This window comes from Aplysia californica, unplaced genomic scaffold (assembly GCF_000002075.1).
Source record: "Aplysia californica isolate F4 #8 unplaced genomic scaffold, AplCal3.0 scaffold00141, whole genome shotgun sequence".
NCBI classification, from domain to species: Eukaryota; Metazoa; Mollusca; class Gastropoda; order Aplysiida; family Aplysiidae; genus Aplysia; species Aplysia californica.
In genome coordinates, this window is record NW_004797411.1 from 1,342,648 (window position 1) to 1,358,167 (window position 15,520).

Genomic DNA, 15,520 nt, shown 5'->3' on the forward strand with positions numbered 1-15,520 from the left:
ATTTGAGAGATCATGAGGTATGCGTGTTAAGCTTGTAACACGGAACTAAAGTAATTAAGAGAGTGTGTTATCTTTTTTTTTTTTTTTTTTTTTATTATAATCTGTTTCTTTATCAAAAAGAGACTTCATTAATTAATAGGTATTGAATGTTTCTCTTACGCTACAATAAAGTGCCAAAAGGGGTAATACCACCATTACCTGTGTATTACTTTGGGCCATAAAGACGAGGGCAACAAATATGATAACTGGGATCAGGTTCAGAATGAGACTGCCAAACAGCGGGATTTCTGGGGACAACAGGAATAACACGAAATGACACCACCACGAATTTCACCATGATTCATTTTGTGTTTGACAAAGAGTAGGCCTACGCTCTGAAGAATTTTAGAAGAATGAAATAAAACTAATTTCATACCAGTCTTTACGAGCTATAATTCAGGAGACTTTGAAAGGAACCTTTAGTTATCAAAATAAAAAAGAACGAAATAAAGTTTTGGAAAAAACCCAACCACTTAATAATAATTAACAAGTTTGCACTCCAACTGCTCCATTGCGAAATGTACTCATGACTTAAATGTAAAAAAAAAAAAACTCAACAAATACATAGTTATGTCCCTTTAACAATTCCCAGCTCAGGGTGGAAGAAATCCTTTTCTGCCTCAAAAACCTCTCATGAATTGTATGCACAAAACTAGAGACATTTGCTTTGTTCTTAGATTTTTTTAAAAATCCTCCATTCTTTTCCAGTTTAAAGAATGATGTACATAACTATTTTGCCCACATTGTTTGGCTTCCTTGCGAGCAAATTGCCCCTTTCGTCGAGCCTTTGCCAGTATCTAATCACCCCGATTTTAATAAGTTTAGCCAAATTGCTGAAAGAAATATAATGTAGATTACCTGGATATGCCGTAGTAATAGCTCCAACAATAAGCATGAAGATTGTCCCTGGTGTCAGGATGGACGAGGCCATCATGCCAGTCTGGTAGGCGATATAGAGCAGAGAAATGTCTTCGTTCTTTCTTGTCACCTTACGCCAGCTCTCCAGAAGATCTGCATAGTATGAAGTTGTGAACGTCGAGTCAGATGGATAAACTCCCCATAATTTTGTAATAAGGAACAGCTTCAGAGTGCCCTTGTATTTTGAGTATGGAATGACCAGTTTTGCTTTATTTGTATGAAATATGAAACTCTTGAGCTATACAGTGGTCGGCATTATATAAATAATTTGCTTCTTTATCACTTTGTTATAGTGTTGGAAGTATTTTATATTCAGCTGTCCCAAAAAATTTTAAAACCCCCCCCCCCCCCTTTTTCTTGGACCCCCCCCCCCCCCCCCCCACACACACAAACAAAACAATATAAAGAAAAATGTTTCCTCTTCACTTGAACCCTTGTTTTAAAAATACTAGCTTACAAGGTGCGTAAAGCCATTGTTTGGTCTTTATCTTTATGGTTTTATACTCGGAGTTTCTGAGGGTCTAGTTTTTCATCACTCACAGAGTTCTTTAAAAGGTGGAACCTGATACCATAAACACAAATAGTTAGAGACCTAAGAAACCTCTCCAAGTTACCAAAAATTTTTAATATTTCTTATCAGAGGAACCAGAGTCATCCACACAGTAGTTCAGGATGATAATACATGTAGGCGCTAAATTAACAGACTTAAGGTAACAATGGCAAACATGAGTGGTTTCATGTATTTTGACTAGTATTTTTCATTAGTGATTTGGTTGTTGTGATTTTGTTTCTTGACTGCTCTTTTTTTATTGTTATTTTCAGAGTTGTTTCATTATTTTCTATTTTAAAGGAAATGTTAATGGTAGGAGCACAAGTAAGTCACCTCCTTTTACTCAATTTTAGCTTCACATTTTTCTAACCTGTTTTGGGGGAAATAAAGCCGGTATCCTGCTGATGAAAGACCTTTAGAAATGCAAAAAACTATTAGTTAAAACAGTACCGAGATATGGAAGGCTGGTGCCTCTATAAACATGCATATTACCAATGGTTCAGACTGTAGCGCACTGGAAATGAAATGTACGTTTGCTAATAAGCGATTTGATTTTTTTAAATTTTTTTTTTGGGGGGGGGCTCTTGGCAAAATCTTGGAACTCACCGTATAACACCTGAAGTAAAATAATAATATACTAGTCTAGGCACTGTCATGGCCACCACTCTGGACGCTCTATAAAAGACTTCGTGGAAACTCAAATGAAAGGCAAAACTACAAGTCTCGCTTTAGTCGAGTGTGGGCAAATGTTTCTCCCTTGCCCTTTGGTTCTAAATCGAGTAAAATGGTGCCCTCCATAGTCAACAGGAATTACGACAGGAGCGCACGGTCAAGGATAGTATAATATAAGTCTGTGGTACTCACCAAGAACGTTGGCCATTGTTGAGGGTACCCAGCGACGGCGTTGGTTGTAGAACTCGAAGAACCCTTCAGGGGCGTATGTGAACGAGTCAGAGGCGGCACAATATTCAACGCGGTAGCCTTGTTGTAGGAGGAGAGTACATAGCCAGCGGTCCTCACCTGGTGTGTTTGTGTAAGGGGTGGGGGGTGGTGAAGGAGGCACAGAAATACTTATTACGATTAAGCTACTCTTGTTGCTATTAGTATTGCTCTTGCTCGCTTGATGATGACACTGTCATGCAGCTTCAGGGTAGAGAGATTGTTAAAAAAACCTACAAAAGAAAATCTCAACCTTAGAGAATCTAAGTGGATGTGGAACCTGGGCTCAAATCAAACCCTATCTGGCATCAATATTGATGAGCCCCATTTCAGAGAACTAAAATTTACAACGTAACCACCCAAGCCGCTGCCCAACTTTTCCCCCCTTTACACCTACTCACCCCTCCCTCCCAACTGAGATCAACATACTCCCCCCTCCCTCCCTTTCTCCCCCACCATGCACCTCTACTCTTTATCTGACCGCGCCTTTTAAAATCATGGCACTACAGTTTCACCCTACCCCCCCCCCCCCAACCCCTGCATCTCCTTACAGCCTATCTCCCCACCCTCCGTCCTCTTTCCCGACACAGGACATTTCCCCTACTTGAAGACCACCCCCTGTCACTCCCTCATGCAGATGAAGTGCCTGATCGCCAGGATATTTTCTTTCAACGCCTACCCCGCGCTCTTTGCCTAAAGAGATCCTTCTACCTACCCCCCCCCCCCCCCCACACACACACATACTCACACACACACACACACACACACACACACACACACACAACCCCCCCCCGGGTATTCCTGCGAAATGCGGAAACCGTTCGTAAACAAGAAAAAAACCCCCTAGGTGGGAGGTAGGGCGGGAGGGCAGGCAGGCAGGCAGGCAGCGCAGGGAGGCAGGCAGGCAGGCAAGCAGGCAGGCAGGCAGGCAGGCAGGCACGTAGGTAGGTAGGTAGGTAGGTAGGTAGGTAAGTAGATAATGTAAGTATGTATGTAATGTATGTATGTATGTATGTATGTATGTATGCTTATTACCATGTTATTTCTGCTGTTGTTACGGCTGTACTAGGTCTCCCTCACTTATGCCTCCCCTCCTCCAGAAACCCGACCCTCCCCCCCCTCTCTCTCTCTCTCTCTCTCTCTCTCTCTCTTTCTCTCTCTCTCTCTCCTCTCTCTCACATACACACATACACACGCACACACACACACACACACACACACACACACACACACACACACACACACACACACACACACACACACACACACACGCACACACCCTTCTTCTGTCTCCTCCTTTTGCCTCCAACTGGGATGCCTCTATACATTTTCGTCTTTCATCACACGTTCACACAATTAACTTCCTGTCAGCCTCTCGTAGAGATACAATTGATATCCTTGATGATTAGCATCAATTTCTTTATAATTAGCCCCTTGGCCTGGCACCCACTTAGTCACTTCCGTCTAGCCTGTAACCACACGTAACCCTAAGACCCCCTTTGTTAAGCCCATTTCCCTGCTAGTATACAGCGCTCATTTAGTTTTTCTCTCAGTTGCTCCCGAGGAAGCCCACGAGGCGAAACGTTGAGCTATTAAACAAATTTAAACATTTTATATTATTGTTATTTTATTTTGTCTAAAATTAAAACAAGACTCTCTCTCCTACTCTGCTTACCAAACAATGATGATGATAATGATGATGATGATGATGATAATGATGATCCTAACACAGCAAACAGTAGATTTAAAAACCGAGACAGATAAGCAAGAAATATGTTCTTACCCTGATCATACTGTACATAATGGCGCGCTTCAGACGGGGGCGTGGCGTACTTCCGCATGACGTTGTCATCCATGATGGCTGATCCCCTGAAGAGAGAGAAACATCCGGGACTGCAGAGAACACAGCCTAGTACGTGCTCCGTGGCCTTTTGCAGCCAATGGCTGATGGCGTACTCGAACTTCTGGTACCAGACCATTGGACCTGCGGATGAGAGTGAAAATGCTAAAGGAGCGCAAATTTCGTAAACAATAAGGAGCAGCAAAATTCAATGTTTTGATACTTTTTGTTGGTTCCGGTTTTGTTTTTTTGTTGTTGTTGTTTTCGTAGGATTTTTCGTGCGTACTTTTCTGTCATGTGTTCTGTTCTTTAGGGCACCGAGTGTCAATTTAATACACTGCATGTACTGGATATTGGAAAAGGTTGTTAGATATTGTTATAGCGGAAATCTCGCTGAGACTTGGAGTTGAGGCAAAAGACAGTGCAAAAGAAAAAGGTACCATCAAAAAGTAAAAAAAAAAGTTTATGGAAAGAGTAACTTTGCGGCTTAGCATATTTATATTGTTAGTTTACTGAACTTTTCAAAGCATTTATTGTAATTTGTAATTTTTTAAATTTTAATTTTTTATTTATTTATTTATTTATTTTATTTTTATTTTATTTTATTTATTTTTTTTTTTTGGGGGGGGGGCAATAGAAAACACAATAAGCAGGTATAATGGTGTCATTTGTTTGTTTCAGACGCTCACAACTGCATAAGGTCATATTACGAGTGCCAAGGGGTGGATGTCAACAGGAGAAGTCCAAACGGGTAATCAGGCTTACTCTGCACAAAGTCTGCTACGACTATGAAGGCACCCAGGAAATAGCAGTACACTAAAGAGTGACAAACATAGAAAAGAAGTAGAGAAGTAATGACGATATTAAGCATGAGGAAAGAAAAAGTAGCAGTTCCCCCTATGTTGTTCCGGCACAGTATGAGCATGACATTGATAAATCAGCGCATTTTCAATTATTCTACTGCGCATGAGAAAATATTAATATCCCCCCTTTGGAAATGGCCTGAAGACACTTCAGTCCATAGCACTGCCCTGAGGGGGCTAATGGTGTCAGAGACGTTACAAGGACACGTCATCTTTTAACTCTTTTGTTGGCCTGACAAATTATTGGGGAAAAAATGCATATTTTTAAAATATATTTTCATGTGTTCTAATTTTTTCTCAACATCTTTTGAACAAATAAAAGCAGAATGGGAACTGGGAAGAGGTTGAGTTGGAAGGAGGGGTGTGTGGCTCATTAATATATAAAAAGTGTGAGTTTTTTTCATATGTGCTTAGTAAGACAAAATAGAAGAAGAAACATTCAGAGAAAATTAATTTACGAAAACTCAGTGAAGAGGGCAATGTGCAGAAAGTTGAGGACGAGATCACAAAGAGACTAGAAAACCGAGACACCAGTTCTATGAACGTCGAAGAAACATGGACTCTCTTTAAAAACTTACTAACAGAAACACTGATAAAAGTACGTGGAAAAAGCGAATTGGGAGAGGATACGTTAAAATAACACCATGGTGGAATGACAACGTTAAAGAGGCCATCAAAGAAAAGAAGACACTTTTTCAGAAATGGATAAAATCCAAGGACGAAAAAGACTACACGCAATAGAGACTAGCAAGGAGGAACTGCAAAAGAGTTGTTAGAGCATCAAAAAATGAATCTTCGACAAAATATGGAGAACACCTACGCAAACTGTGCCATAAATCACCACGTGACTTCTAGAAAGTGTAAAACCAATGAGGATCAGAGAAGAACCGTACCACCCAACAGCTATAAGTAATGACAAAACAGGAAACACCATTATCAACAGTTCCAAAATTAAATCTAGATGGAGAGAATATTTCTCAGAACTCTTGAACACCACCCAAAAGCATTAAAAAAAAATTCCAACCAAGTCATTCAGAGGAATACGAACCAACCATCCTACCATCAGAGGTCAGACAAGCTGTTAAAATCAGCCAAAAAACAGAAGCGCAGGAATAGATGAGCTCACCACGGAGACGATCCTAGCATGTGGTGAAACTGGAATAACTTGGCTCACAAAAATCTTCCAGAAAGCATGGACAGAAAGAAAAGTTCCCGGCGACTGGCAAAAAGCAGTCATAGTACCAATCTGGAAGAAGAAAGGCAATAAGAGAGACTGTGGAATGTATAGAGGCATTTCACGGCTACGCCATGAGTGCAAGATGTCCGCCAAGATATTGGAATGGCGAACAAGACACAAAATTGAACCATTTATGAGTGAGGCCCAAATGGGATTTAGAAAGGGAAGAGGATGCTCCGACGCAATATTTGCTCTATGACAAATGTGCGAACTGGTAATAGAACGCAATAGAGAACTAAATATAGTATTTATCGATCAGGAGAAAGCGTTCGACAGAGTGAACAGAAACAAGCTGGGGAAAGAACTCGAAAACTACACTGTAAGAGGCCAACTTCTAAATAACATTAGTGCCATTTACGAGAACAGCATAAGTACAGTAAGAACACTAGATAGACTCACATAATGGTTCGAGATAACAAATGGATGCCCAAATGGGATTTAGAAAGGAAAGAGGATGCACCGACGCAATATTTGCCCTATGACAAATGTGCGAAAGGGTAATGGTACACAACAGGGAACTAAATATAGTATTTATCGACCAAGAGAAAGAGTTTGACAGAGTGAACAGAAACAAGCCGTGGAAAAAACTCGAAAACTACGCTGTAAGAGGCCAACTTTTAGATCACAACTGTGCCATTTACGAGAACAACGTAAGTACAGTAAGAACGTCAGAGGGACTCACAGAATGGTTCTAGATAACCTCCAAAGTAAGACAAGGTTGTGTCCTATCACCACTACTATTTATCATAAATATGGATAGAATTACAAAAGAGGCCAACACAGAACCAGCCGCCCTAAATGAATTACTCTTCGCTGATGACCAAAACATGGCACGCAAAGATGAACGAAGTCTCCAACACCACACCACCAGATTAAACGAAGAATGTAACAACTACGACATGAAGAAATATAGCAACTTAGCAGAGAAAATGAAAGTAAGCAGAACGCCAGAAACGTCTTGGATACACATCAACAACAACAGTCTCGGACAGATCCAAGAATTTAAGTACCTCGGAAGTATATTCACAGAGGATGGGCGATTGAACAGAGAAATCGAAACACGAGTGCAAAAGGTCAATAATGTTAGTTACCAGCTTACTCAGCTACTGAAACATCCTAACATCCCCATGAAAACAAAACTCAAAATTATCAACACTATATTCATCCCTTCACTCACCTATCAATGCCAAACATGGACCAAGAACAAGACATTGGAGCAAAGAATTACAACATGTGAAATGCGATGCCTTAGAAAAGCAGTAAACAAGACCATGCGAGACAAAAGTAAAAACTCTGTAATCCGAGAAATGGTGGGCACAAATGATGTAATACATCACATCCAACACCAAAGAATCAAATAGTTCGGACATCTCTTACGATTACCAACACACCGTCCAGAACAACGTGCCTAAATAAAAAAATCGATGGCAACAAGGCTAGAGGGCAACCGAGAAAGACCTGGATAGATGGAGTCAGGGAAACATTAACCACCCACGGCATCCCCCTGACCCAAGCTCTCCGGCTGGCGACAGAGAGACGTCTCTTTCTTCCCGCGACACCCAAAAGGGTATAAGGGGTGGATAAAAGTAAAGTAAAGCTTAGTAAGATGTGCTTTCTTTTTTTTTTTTTTTCAAAAGTCGTCCCCATTCCTTACCGGACCCGATAGGGTGAATCCTGCCGCACGCAGCTCCCACGGAAGGATTAAGTTTGAGTCTGTCAATGAGCAGTAACAGTGCGTCAGGCTGGAAGTCCACGTCACCGTCGAGGGCCAGGAGGAAGGTGTTCTGGGCACGGATCATCTTCCGGGTATCGCTGATCGCCTCCGACATGAGGCGATGGGCCAGGAAGTAGTACATGTACATCACCTAAGACGAGAAGCAACAGAATTTGAAAAAAGTGTAATGTTTTACGTCTCCAACGACATGATTTAGATTATAATTTAGAAGGCGGACTTCAACTCTGCTTGTGTGAGTGGGGATAGGGTTAGGGTGGTGGATACACACTACCACACGTATCCATTTTTACAAGCATACAAACATCCTCTTGCCTGCTTTTCACGCATTAAACTTAGAACAAGTTCAATTAAGGAGCAAATAGCCTAACAGAGTGGAAGCAAAACATGCGAATGTCACTCGGGTGACCATCACAGCAAGTACGTGCATGGGGTAGTAAGAATACCAGTTTTGTCTTTGCGATATTAATTTAAAGGAAGTGGTTATTGTTTTTAAGGTGTAAGCTGTTTTGAGCTTAGTTTTTGGCGCCAGTAGTCTATTTATTAAGCTAGAAGACTCGGAATCGTGAGGTTGCGGGTTCGGGGGTTTGAGACTTCTGTCCTTGAAAGAAGCGCTTTACATGAACTTTCCCTTTTTGCTTGGCTCTAAAATAACCTGACAGTGTTGCAAGGACTTGAGCCTATACAATTTCAAAGTAATTTACATTTATGTGAGACAAAGCTTTGTGGCTAGACATTGGTCTCAATTGTGTGAGTGTCAGTCAATGCAAGAATCTGTTTCCTTGCTAGTTTGTCTCATGTCTGGGAAATAAGCTTTCCGTCTTCAGAATGACATTTGTGTCACAATGCGGTGGAATCACGCGCTCCTCATTTTTGGGATTTATGGAGTTCTTAGTATAAACCTTAAGCATGTTCATTTGTTTTGCCTTTGATGCAAAGGGCATCCATCTATCTTGAGTAGGCGTTGAAGTATTTGCAACTGAATGAGTATGTGTGTGTGTGGAGGGGGAGGTGGGGGGTCGCCTAGCGTCAGAGGTAAAATAGATAAGAAAATGGCCGCCAAAGCTTGGTGACTTCCAAAGCTCGATTGTCTTTGAAATGTAAAAAAAATACGTTTTTTATGCTTTTAATCAACGTTCCTCATCAGCTAAATTCAGACAGAAATGTACTTTTTAATAACCATAAATATAAGGTGTTGAGTTAATTTTAAAAATAAATAAATTGTCCAACGAGCAGAAAATTATGTCAGAGTCTCCGATTTCATTATTTTGACGAACGTCTTACTTCACCACGATGTCACGCACATTAAGTGAAGTTAAACTTTACACTTCACCGACTTAAAGACTGTGATTAACACAATGTTTTCTCAAGCAGACAAGCTCAAACGCGAGCTGGTATTTTGCGAAACGAACTTCAGCTTAACAAAAGAGCAGCGAACAATCCACACGAAGGAAAAAAAACCCATCTGTATTGATCGTATAAACAACTGTAAAGCTTTTCTAAAGGAACTCTGCAACTGAAATTCACTATTGTAATAAAAATGCTGAGTAACATAATCATCTTTATGACCTTAAGGAAAATGCACATCTGATAGAAAGATTTGAGAAGCATGCAGAAAATATATTAATTCAAAGCTGTCAAGTAGTTTATATCGATTGTTAGCCCAATTATGACCAGATTTCGCCAGGTATGGATTCAATACCCCATTTAACAACGGGGGAATTTAAGATGGGCGAAAAGATAGGCTGAAATTAGGGGGGGGGGCGCACCCATTTCACGTTCATCCCTCACGTCCTTTCATTCCTCGTCCATCCTCCTCAAATCGGTGGGGAGCTATTAAAACACCCTAAACTGCATTACGTATACAAGTCCTTGTCCGGGATTCAATCTAGTGTTCTCTGTATTCCTTCCTAGTTCACCCTTACTCCAGTCGGGCACAATCTTATTTCAGGAACGGAATGTCATAGCACTAACGGTAACCGTGGAGAGAAGGAGAAACAACATGAAAAAAACAATGTCAGAGCGCTCACCAGACCCAATCACAGAGACGTGAAAAATTATCGATAGTGTTCTTAAAGTACAAGCACGTGGCGACAAACTGACTTCTTTTTGTCAGTACCGTCGGTTAGGCGTGAGCTCTTTTCAAGAAACTTTCGATTAAATCGGTACAATGCCGTCGAGAAAAGTGTATGCAAAGAACACAAAAAAGAAAGAAAAACGATAAAAGGTGTTAAGTGAAGAACTGGAGGTCACATACTTTACCGAACCCCGACTTTTAAACGTTAATCCATTTTAATGAAGAACTTTGCCTGTTTTTACTTTTGAATTGCTTTTTTAAAAAGTACAGTTTGTGAAGGACTCAGTTAGTTTTTTTTAATCAATTCAATCCATATGGGTATTCTATCGGTACAGGCTAGAGTCCTGATTAAAAAACAAAATAGCTTGAAACGGATTTATTCAGTTTTGCAAGTGACTTCTTAAATTGTTTCAGGAATTTCAATTACTTTTGTGTTCGCTTTTTTCAAAACTTTTCGATTTCTTCAGACGGCCAGGTCATGAGTTGTGGTGTTTTGATAACGTACATTGGCAACATAACAAAGTCCAGAACTCAATTTGCATGTGAGTCAACTTTTTAAATAAATCCTTCAAACTTTTGTGGTGAAAGAAAATTCAAACCCTTTATTCGGAGCATACTTCATCTAAGTGCACATCCAAATTCTCATTGCTCCCTGATGTTACATTATATCGCTGTGACGTCATATTAGAAAGAAATAGTGATTCATGTATTGCTCTTTACCTCTGCCCGTTTTTTTCCGTTCTTGTGATTGTGACGTGTTGAGTATCACCAGAATACGATTCAATTGTCTGGTACATGTGTGTGTGTGTGTGTGTGTGTGTGTGTGTGTGTGTGTGTGTGTGTATCTGTTTTGTCTGTCTGCGCATGTGTATGTGTATGTGTATCTGTGTATACATATTATGTTTGTGTGTTCGTTTGTTTGTTTTTGGTTTCTTTCGCTTGTTTTCTTTTTGTTTGCTTTCTTCTTTTATTTTTTTAAATAGTGGAATCTATTCGGAACAGAGAAGGAATGGTTACTGTTTGAACTCAAACAGCCTCAATTTCGTGTTCAGTGTTTCAGAAAATGTAAATGTGTATGTGCGTGCGTGTGTGTGTGTGTGTGTGTGTGTGTGTGTGTGTGTGTGTGTATGTGTGTTTATGTGTGTATGTGTATATTATATATATACTAGGACCCAATTGCGAGGCTAGGAGCCAGTTCCGTGGCAGGGAGCCAATTGCGTGTCATGTTGCCAATTTCGTGGCAAATTTATATACTCAAAAGGCGGAATGACATACACCGTGCAGCTCCATTGCTAGTTTCATGACACTTTAAAGAAAACATTTCTTGGCCAATATCGTGCCCGAGATTGCCAAGGATAGCAATGCACAACGCGCACAATTATTGAGCACTGAAGTTGAAGTTTAGACATTGACTTTGGCTCAGAATGCTTTTTTTTCCAAAAAAACTTTGAGCAATTCTTTCGTGAGAATATGGGGGGTGTACTGAACCTGCAAGACAAATAGGTTACATAAGTGCCGAAGATTAGAGGTTTTACCAGGGAGTAACATACACAGAAAAGAAGGAGGAGAGATAAGGACAATAGAGGTTTGATAGTAAAGAAGAAGAAGCTAACCATACCAGAGCACCACCGACAGAAGAATGAGAAAACTCCGATTTTAGTTCAAGTAACTCTTGCAGAATCTCAGAAAAGTGTTGAAGATCGCTTTTCATCCTGCAGGAACGACGCCGAGAGAAACAAGACCATGGACGTGGCTTTAACTGCACAATGCTTAATGATAAGATGTATCCATATCATGCAGAGTTTTGATTTCTTAAAGGCCCCAACCCAGTTCAGTGTTCAACGGCACAAATATATTTCGTCTTGAGGTGTCGTCGAATTGCAATGAGTCTTTTCCTTCAAATTTTGATTTTTTTCCCTTTCCAATTCAAAATGTTCGATTATGTTAAGTTAGTTAACGTGTTTTAAATCAACGAGAGGGTTTGGAATAAAGTAAGCCATGTCACAAATACGAAACTGGCCCAAGAAAAAGACCTAATCCAATTTGGTTTCATTCTGCTTCTATACGTTTATGTTCTCGATAATAGTTTACTTATATCTAGATCTATTAACTAGACTTTTATGGTGTGCAAAAAAAAAAGAGAAAAAGTGACACACAATAATTGGCCGGACGTCATAGCAAAGCAGCGACGCTCTGCACTTTCGAGAGGATAGCGGTAAAAGATTTGGTGCGATTTTGCCACACAATTGGCAAGTTGACACGCAATCGGGTCCTACCACGCAAGTGGCACTTATATTAATATGTGTGTGTGTGTGTGTGTGTGTGTGTGTGTGTGTGTGTGTGTGTGTGTGTTTAAGTGGGTGCGCCTGTCCGTGTGGGTGATAACGTCTAAGTAAGCGAAATGAGAGACTTGAGGAAAGGGAAACAGACAGAAAAAAAGAAGAAAATTGACATGAATTTCAGGATCCATTGTGTTTGAAGCCGTATCACCCGTTTTGCAAGTCGCAATAAACGAACCTGTTGGATCCGTCAGCCCTTCAGTTCTTAAAAGCACGATTCAAAACACCTCAGCTCCTACTTCTGTCCCGGAAACTCTCCCGCCTCCCACACCACGCCCCCTCAATTTGTTGACCTTTTCTTTTCTTCAGCCTAAAAGCTGTTTAGTGGTCAAACAGCCTTCAAAGTGGTCGACATACACACACTTCAGTCAATAAACTCGACCTATTTTCAAAGGGTGAGAACGAACATTGAGTCGCGACGCGGCATGATCAGATGCTCGTCAATTTTTAAGAAGTTATTGTTGTCATCTGAAAAAGCGTTTTTTTTTTATCCCTTTATTTTATGACCCCAAAAAATTATTCATTGATCTTGAAAAAAAGTCGAGATATTTTTGTTCGCGATTGGTGGAGGTGGGGGTCACCTTGTGTTAGAAGAAAAAGAGCGAAAAAATGGCCACGAATTTTTTGTGACTTCAAAAGCTTGAGAGTCCTTGGAAACTGCATAATATATACGTTTTTGGGCCCTTTATTGACATTTTAAAATAAAATTAGCACACAAATGTTTTTTACGATGGACATGAAAGATTCTGAGATTACAAGGGCGGAAAATGTCGATTTCTTCAATTTTATCATTTTACCGAGTTCCTTATTTCACCACAGGTTTTTTTTCTCTGTAATATTCCCGTGCATTCTGCTGATATATCCATGCCTTAACATACTTAAAATAGTTCAAATAAATACACCTATTGTTAAACGTGTCTTTTTTTTAAAGGGTACAGAAAAACCAACATAGATTACACATTGACATGTTTTTTCCTTTTAACTAGTAAATTTACTATGCTTGGTGATGTTTATTTTCAGCGACAGCTTTGTTTTAAATCTCCTCAGACGTGAATACGTTTGGCGTGGGGGTTTTCTAAATTGTGCATTGATAATGCACTGTTATTGAAGATTTCAATAAGACATCTTCCCCGAATACAGCATCCAACACTGAAATAAAGCTACAAGGATCTGGCTAAAGGTCTGAACAACAAACACAATTGGGGTAAAAAAAAAAGTAAAACAAACCAAAGTGCAAGCGATGTCGACAACACATTTTAACAACCAAGGAAGCAGCCACAAAGATTGCAAAGCTAAACGCCATAATAATTCACTTCTCATTACCTAAATTCCGGTCAGGAAATGAGTTCTTTATTACCAATCTGCGCCGATAAAAAGAAAAAAAGAAAAAAAAAACTGAAACAAACGAACACTGCAAAATTGGCAAGATGCTATCTCTCGAACCAAACAACATAGGTATGTGAGACACTAAAGGAAAACCTTTATTCAGAAAGTGTTCCGACACAATATTTCCACGGAACGCAGGCTCCTCTTACTTAAATATCCCCTGTGGTTCTGCTAACAAAGGCTCTTTTTCATGATTTTTTTTCATGTACAGAGCAATATTTCGCATTTAAATAACAGAGTTTATCGAATCATCTTAAAGTCACTTTCAATTTGTGTCCTTCTAAGAGTAACAGGACATAATAGTGCTGAAGCTGCGTTTATATTCGGTTTGGGGGGGGGGGGGGGGTTGTCTTTTTTTCTGCATTTATCACATCATTCGTGCCCAATCAAATGTGTGTCTTTTTACGAGTAGCAAGACAAATTATTCCTGTTGCAGCTTCACGTTTGACTTTTTATTTACAAAACTACAACACCCACCTGACTCCATCTCTTCCTGTGACGTATCTGGGCCTTGTCCTTGAGATGAGCCACCAAACAGTTCCCGCCAGGCAGTTTCCAGGTGAGCCGACCGCCGTACGGGGTTTGAATCATGGTCGGCATTGGCATCACCATCTCGGCACAATGCTCCATGCTGTGAGAGAAAAACGCATGATTCTATTAATTACAGGCTTTGGCGTTTGTTTTTGTTTTTGTGAGAGTTAGCAATGAGGCAGGGATGGTAGTTAAAGTAACTTTATTGAGGACAAAGATCCGTAGGAAATGTACAAGTAAGGGTTCTATATTTAAACCCAAAAAATTAACACTTTAACTTTCCCCAAGAAGTAAGATAAAAAGAATATTTTTTTAATGGATAGAAAAAATACTGTCGATTAGCCGTTTCATTGATTATAAACATCGCCATTCGCGGCCAAGGTTGAAAAACGGAGCTATAGCTTCAATACAAAACGTCTATTGCGACTTCAAGACAGCAACGAAAGAGTAATTAACAGACTCAGTTGATGTGGTGAGCTTACAGTTGACCCTAATCTCTTTTGTTAAGTGGGCTATAAATGAATTACAATCAAAATGCGTAGTACGTATCTATCATAGCACTATTAATGTTTATAATTACTGTTAATGTATATGATGCATATGACTGTGAGCCTGTTTGTGAGCTATTATGGTTATGTGCACCGATGTGTGTGGAAGAGGGGATGAGTGAGAGAAAAGTATACGTGTACATGGATGCGTACATGTACGTTACTATGCGTATGTATGCTTTTTGTGTGCTTGTTTGTGTGTGTGTGTGTGTGTGTGTGTGTGTGTGTGTGTGTGTGTGTGTGTGTGTGTGTATTTAGTGAAGCTTCAAACCAATGACAGCAAAGATGTATTTTATCTTAACTTATCTTAAGTCAATTTAATGGATATAAAGATAAAGTGACATGTTCTAAAACAACAATTATTTCCCCATTTGAGAGAAATTAAACAGAACCAAAAATAGTTATAGTTATAGGCATAAATCTAGCTCTAATTATCTCAATGTCATCTCACTACGCCCCCATCTCTCTCTCTTCCTTGACCCCCCTCTCTCTCTTCCTCTCTCTCTCTCTCTCTCTCTCTC

General features: G+C 39.9%; 1 protein-coding gene across 1 annotated transcript in view; it reads right to left on the bottom strand.

Moving 5' to 3' along the window:
• LOC101862573 (chitin synthase chs-2) overlaps window positions 1-15,520 on the bottom strand; it is a gene marked incomplete in the record, with an annotated part of 89,177 nt that overhangs the window by 7,353 nt on the left and 66,304 nt on the right. Inside the window, 6 exon segments of the mRNA XM_013081678.2 lie at window positions 199-287; window positions 898-1,050; window positions 2,372-2,527; window positions 4,230-4,430; window positions 8,041-8,251; window positions 14,398-14,551. Of these exon segments, the coding sequence (XP_012937132.1) occupies window positions 199-287; window positions 898-1,050; window positions 2,372-2,527; window positions 4,230-4,430; window positions 8,041-8,251; window positions 14,398-14,551 (964 nt within the window).